At 47.7% G+C, this 6,772-nt stretch overlaps 1 protein-coding gene across 1 annotated transcript in view; it reads left to right on the top strand.

Annotated features, from left to right (window-relative positions):
• The window catches only part of LOC119309932 (F-box/kelch-repeat protein At3g23880-like), a 4,303-nt gene extending 1,142 nt beyond the window's left edge, over positions 1–3,161 (top strand). The window contains exons 2-3 of the mRNA XM_037585827.1: positions 653–765; positions 861–3,161. Of these exons, the coding sequence (XP_037441724.1) occupies positions 653–765; positions 861–2,127 (1,380 nt within the window). The 3' untranslated portion in view covers positions 2,128–3,161. The remainder of the gene's footprint in view (positions 1–652; positions 766–860) is intronic.
• Positions 3,162–6,772: the final 3,611 nt, after the last annotated feature.

Genomic DNA, 6,772 nt, shown 5'->3' on the forward strand with positions numbered 1-6,772 from the left:
GCATCGTCAACCTCCCGCACGGGGAAAAAGGAGAGGAAGGAGAGCGCCGCCCCCGCACCCGGCAGCGAGCCGCCACCGGCGTTCCCGCGCTGTGCTTGCAACCTCGTCGCCGCCGTACGCATCCCTCATCGTCGCCGTCGTGTTCTTTGCAGCTCCTCGCCATGGCGGGTCACCGCTCTGACATCACGACTATGTAGCACCGGCCGACAGCGGTTGCACCTCGCCACCCCATGGTTGCAACACCAGGCGAGGGCCCCCGACCGCCCTCGTCGACCCTCGCCGCCGGGTGCATGCCGCTCGCATCACCGTCATCTCCTAGGTCGCCACTTCCATCTGCCGCCATCGAAGCAAAAAAACTCACCGGTGAAAGCTTTGCAGGTTGCCGACTGCAACAAAATAAGAGCTACGGACTACGGTGGTAGGTTGAAGCAAAATCAAAAAAGCTTCTAGCAAACGTGAACGTCGTTCCACTTTTGTTTTTGTCGGTTGCAACATTTTACGGTGTCGCCGGCGAGGGTGTAAGAGCCCCGGTGGTCGAAGCAAAATTAAAAAACGCTTCCAGCAAACGTGAGCGCCCGTTCTAGCTTTTGTTTTTGCCGGTTGCCAACATTTTACACTTGAACGTCGCCTGGCCCATACCGCGGCGCCGTAGGCGAGTCCGTGCTCCCCCCAAACCCTCGACCACTGCAGTGGCCGCTTTCCCCTCCGCCCTCCTCGTCCACGGCGCTCGCCCCGCCGCCAGGCTGCTCGCCGCCGGCGCTCTCGGTAAGGCCAAGTACTCCTCGGCACAGACCCATCTGAATCCACCTTTTATTTTGCGCCCTTCCTAGCTCACCCACGGCATCTACTACTCACCACAGCCGACGGCGATGTCGTGTTCGGAGCTGCGCCTGCGCCCCGCCACCCCCTTCTCCGGCGACCTTCCTGCGGACTCGCGAGGTCCTCCTCCGCCTCCCGGCCAAGGAGCTCTGCCGCCTCCGCGCCGTCTGCCCCGCCTGGCGCGCCCTCACCTCCGACCCGCTCTTCATCGCGGCGCACAAGTCCCGCCACCGCACGGCGCCCCCGCTCCTCGCCATGGCCTACCGCGACGACAGTGGGGTCAACGGCGTTGAGATTTCGGATTTGTCCGGCAATGTGGTGAAGCGGATACCAAGCGCCGGGTATGAAATTGTTCTGGTGGACGGGTTGTCAGGGGTTGCCAGTGGGCGGATGTCAAGCAAGCACGATACCATCCGTGTTGCGCGCACGCGGCTTGACCTTGTTTGTTTCAACTGGAGCTTCTGCTCTGGGGACTTCTGGGTGCTGAACCCGGCCACCGGAGATACCATCACCTTGCCGAGGGGCTTCTCGGAGGAATTGGCACATGAGCTAGAAGCAAAGGGGATAAAGGAATGGTGCTGCGGAGTCAAGTCCTATGCTTTTGGGCAGGTCTCCTCTACCAGAGAGTACAAGGCGCTCCGCGTCTCTGAAATTGGTGACCGAAAGGTATGTGAGGTTATCACCTTTGATGCCACCAAACATGGAAGCTGGAGGAGAAAGCAGGACCCTCCGCCATCCCTTATCTCTCCCTGTCACAAGATATTGAGGAGATGTGTGGTCGTTGATGGGGTGGTGTACTTCTTGATGGACTTTTCCTCCACATACTTTGAAACTGGGGTTATGACCATTGAGCCTGGTAGCGTAGCTTCGTTCAACCTCGAGACAGAAGAGTGGCGTGTTCTACGTGGCCCAGAACAGGTGCAGAGGTTTGTGCAAGAGAACGAGGATTCCGATTACTTGATACTTGAACTCGAGTTATCATTGGCTGAGTTGAACGGCTGCTTAGTTATGGTTCATAGTATTCATAAAGCATCTATGGACTTGTGGTTTTTGACAGATTTTGAGAAAGATACCTGGGTTAAGAAATACAGCATGCCTTCATCACATGTTGCTAGGTTTGGATATCCTTTTCTGATGTTAGATGATGGGAGAATTTTCTTTACTCGGTCGGATTATCTACAATGTTTAGCTGGTGCTGAGGGATTTCTGCAAGGTTATAATCCAAGAAATGGCACTTATGCTGATGCTCTAAAACTGAGAGATTCCGAATCCATTGGCATTTACACGGGAAGCCTGCTGAGTTTATAGAGTAGATGTCACTAATGAGGTGAATAATGCATCGTACTGGCTGTTTACCTTATGTAGTAAATGTGAACAATTAGTGAGACAATGTTTTGATGCATGCATCGATGAAAATGTACTTTTGTGCCTTCAACGTATATTGTGTTAATCTCCGATACATTTTGCATGAGAAGGTTTGCAGTTGTTGTTCGTTCCATTTTGTATGGCAATTTCAGGAGTTTGGCCAATGAGTTGTTGTATGCATATAGTAGTCAGTTTGTAACAAACAAGCTTTTAATGTGGTGTTTCAAAATATAATATGCTGCTCTAGTGCAACATACGGGTACAGGAATGCATAGTTTGTTCCTTTCATGGAACAGAATTATGATTTGCTAGGTAAAGTCATACACAATAACATGTTCTGTGAAAGTGATCTCTACTCTTTGATTCTTGTCTCACATTTATCTTGTCCTTGAATGTTCAATGCTACCTGGTGTCACCGAGTCACATCTCTCTGTTTTTCTTCTGCTCCGTGTCTACTTTCATTTGTCCCCATTCTCTTTTACTGAATTTTGTGCTTGTAGCCGGCTCAAGTTTTGAAGGGACAAAAATTTAAAGACTCGTGATGAATCTATTTGCTGCTCTTAGCTTGGGAAGCCAGGACGCTGTGTTTCGTGGGCGGCTCATATCAAGTGAATATTTGAAAAGAGGTTCAGGTAATCTCCGGCTGTACAGCTTCTCTTCTCCATTGCTTCCTTGTAATTGTAAAATGCAGAGGATGACAGGGAGCTCTTCCGCGGCAAGGATGGCTTGCTGTACAGAGAGTGTTTTGGTCTTTTGTGCTGGGAGCTAGTTGGATACCTGGATTTTGTGGATTTTGGTCTTGTGACTGGCAGACTCTTTCATCCTTTTTTTTAACATGACTCTTTCATCTTTGGAGCTGCTCTTCTGTGGATGCCTTTTAGATTGTCTATTTTCTCTTGGGGATGAAGACGGAACATATATTATGTACTGAAGAAACTCGAAAATTTTCTAAGAACCAGTTGGTTGCTTTTGTTATACTAGTAACCATGCACGTGCAATGCACTTCTCACATAAATTTACCTTTGACATGCAAAGGAGCTCGGAGTATAATTCGTTGCACTTCTCACAGAAATTTACCTTTGACATGCAAAGGAGCTCGGAGTATAATTCTTTCAGTAAACGAATCGGAATGGTTGACTCTAAAATCAACCTCTCAACTTCTGAATTGCCATCAATCAATTTCTAAAAAACTTGCCCTGTCATGCATATCTGCAAACCCTGTTCCAAAATAAAACTCTGGCCGTATCATGGGTGAGAATTGGTGGCCTCCCGTTGAATGGAGGCTCAAAATAATTGCATCTTATTGGGACCTTTGTTGGTTGTAGTCAATTGATACCAATCAAATGTATAATGCTTGGTACAAGGTCAAAGGGTATCTAGAAAAAGGTATAATCGATGACTATGATAATCGATGACTTACCTGAAGCTCATTAGTTACTTCAACTTCCCCAATCACGCAGAGCTGCAATTTTACTTTATTTTCCATACCTGGTACGTGTAGGCTTGAGGCTGATCCAAATTGCATGATGAATACTGAACGCTCACATATTTGATCTTGTGACAACAACGTCAATGCTACCTCGAAAGTCACCTGGTATCTTCACATTCATTATATTCCATCACACCTTTTGGTATGGATGTATTTTTTTCTGGAATACGCACGAGAGTGCGTACTATATATATTAAGAAGAAAGAGGGGTAAAGAGCCCTCCACAGTGTTTTTACACGCTAATTACATGCACACACACACTCCACCTCCACCTTATTTATACCGTAGTTAACTAACTTGTCTCGTCTGCCCGCCTTTCCACCCGGTTCAAGAAAATGGTTAGGTCGCCCTTGAGCAGCCCCGCTTGTTTCCAATTCCTCCCTTCCTCCACGAATTGTCGAAGCACATGTGGAATAGATGGGGAAGCACCCTCAAAAACGATGGTATTGCGATGCTTCCAAATCTCCCACATTGCTAAGACACGAAAGGCATTGAGCATTCTCTTGAGAGTCTCATTTGAGTTTTGTGCCGCACACCAACCAGCAAGCGTGTCCGTCATTGTTGGTATCCACCCGGGCTTGTCCATGGCCTGAAAGATCGCAGCCCAAACCTGCCTGGTAAAGCCACACGGAATGAAAAGATGATCAATGCTCTCCTCCTCCTGGCCGCATAACGGGCAACTGTCTTGGTGGTCTAGTCCTCTCCTCGCCAGCCAGTCCGAGGTCCAGCATCTGTTCTGGGTGGCCAGCCATATAAAGAATCGGCAACGTAGCGGTGCCCTAGCTTTTCATGTAAAGTCAGTTGTTTGATCCACCTCTCTTCCCTAGAACTTTGCCGCGTAAGCTGATCGCGTTGAGTATATGCCGTTTGTCTCCCAGCACCAGACCACACCATCATGTCTCGTTTCATCCAGCGTTATGCCAGCAACCCTATTCCACAATGCAAAGTACTCCTGCAGTGCCTCGGGGCTGAGCTCAGGGTTCACATCTCTCGTCCAGGCATTGTCATGCAATGCAGTGGCAACCGAGCAGGTTTTCCTCGTTCGGGGCCTCACACGGGCATAGATGTTGGGGGCGATATCAGCAACACAGAAACCATCAATCCATCGATCTTCCCAAAACCTTATGCTCTGGCCACTGCCCACAGTTGGCCTCATCGCCAAGAGAGCAATCTGACGTGCGACGTTTGGGACTTGGATTTGGAATTCAGCCCAGGGCCGGCCCTTGTCGAATTGCTGCAGCCATGACCATCGTGCTTGCAAGGCAATATTCAGCCATTGTAGATTGGGGATGCCAAGTCCCCCTGCCCACTTAGGCGAACAAACCTTTTCCCACGCAGCAGCGCAGCTTCCGCCATGCACAGATGTATCTGCAGCCCATAGAAAGCCACGGCAGATTTTGTTCAACGCAGCGATTGTTTTCTTTGGTAAATCAAGAGCCAGCATTGCGTGCAGCGGCATTGCGCAGAGGACCGATTGTATCAGCAGTAATCTTCCACTCTTGGGCATCTTAGAGGCCTTCCACTTCGGCAACGCACCCGCTAGTTGATCCACAAGATAAGACAGCTATACTGCGGACTGCTTCCTGAGGGTGAGGGGCAGCCCCAAGTACTTGCAAGGGAAGGATCCACTAGGGCAGCCAAAGGTCTGTTCCACCATTTCCATCATTTCAGTCGAGCATCTGATCGGGAATGCAGCAGATTTTGCAAGGTTTAACTTGAGCCCCGAGGCTTCTCCAAAAGTTTGAAGTAGCATCGCACAGGTGTGCAAATCAAGCTCATTTGGTTTGGTGAAGAAAATCACGTCATCGGCGAACATTGAGAGTCGATGCTTCATTCCTGACCGCGCTAGGGGAGCCAGAATGCCCCTCGCAGCCGCAAGCTTGAACATGTGATGCAACGGCTCCATGATCATGATAAAAAGCATAGGAGATATTGTGTCGCCCTGCCTCAGTCCGATCTGATTTGAAATTGGTCTTCCTGGCGTCCCATTTACCATGATTCTAGTGGACGAAGTCGCAAGCAGCCCACATATCCAGTCCACCCAACGAGCGCCAAAACCCATGGCAGTAAGTACTTCCACCAAGAATGGCCATTGCACCGAATCGAAAGCTTTGGAGATATCCAGTTTGAGCATAACTGCTAGTATGGATGTATAAAAGTAAGGTTATTAATACTGTTACCCTGTAATCTTAAAATGTTGATCCAAAACCCAGGGGGAAGTTCCTTGCTATGAACTACTGTTTTTTGTGATATATTCTTAAGGAAAATATAGCAATATTAGACCCCAAAAAAAAAAACAGAAACTGGGAACCAATCCATGCAGGTAAAAGTAAAAAGATTGAAATAACAGTAATGATGCATCAGCTTTGCTTGTTTCATAATGGCTATTAAAAAAGGTGAATTACAATATAGGTTTTTTCATTTCTTTTAATAATGCGGTTGTATGCATTCTCAAAGCTCGTTAGTGCTGTTGTATCGGTGCAAAGGTCGAGTGCAATTGGTATATTTTTGATATTAGTATATTTCCCTTTGTCCGAGAAAAGCCGAAGCTTGGCAGTAGGAAAATTCTGTTCCATGCTCATTGCGGGGAATACTATTGTTTTTTTTTAACATACCAAACTTTATTCCTCAAATAATAGCCATGTCCTTTACAGTCTGGGGTAGAATAAAGTCAGGGGCATCCCCCTCCCAATATTCTAAAGCATTTAAACTAAAGCAATGCTTAGCTAAACCATCTGCCACTAGATTTGCTTCCCTGTAGCAGTGGACAAAAGTAATATCAGAAAACTCCAAGGCTAAGATAGTGGCTTCTGTAATGATCGGAGTATCAGGACCCATATATGCTTCCGGATGAGCAAATACCTCCAAAGCGTTCATCTATCGGATTCCATGATAATCTTGGTACATCTGATATTAGACGCTAGCATTATTCCACTCCGAATGACCTTGATTTCTGCAGCTACTGCGGATGATATGTGTGGAAATATCAGTGGCGAAAAATCAAATTGGGAGGACCAAGCGTTGCTAAACCTTGTTTGGGATGGCCAGATCATTAAAATGCATTGTTTTAAGAGCAAAAATATCAATGTTTACACTTAG

This window comes from Triticum dicoccoides, chromosome 5B (assembly GCF_002162155.2).
Source record: "Triticum dicoccoides isolate Atlit2015 ecotype Zavitan chromosome 5B, WEW_v2.0, whole genome shotgun sequence".
NCBI classification, from domain to species: Eukaryota; Viridiplantae; Streptophyta; class Magnoliopsida; order Poales; family Poaceae; genus Triticum; species Triticum dicoccoides.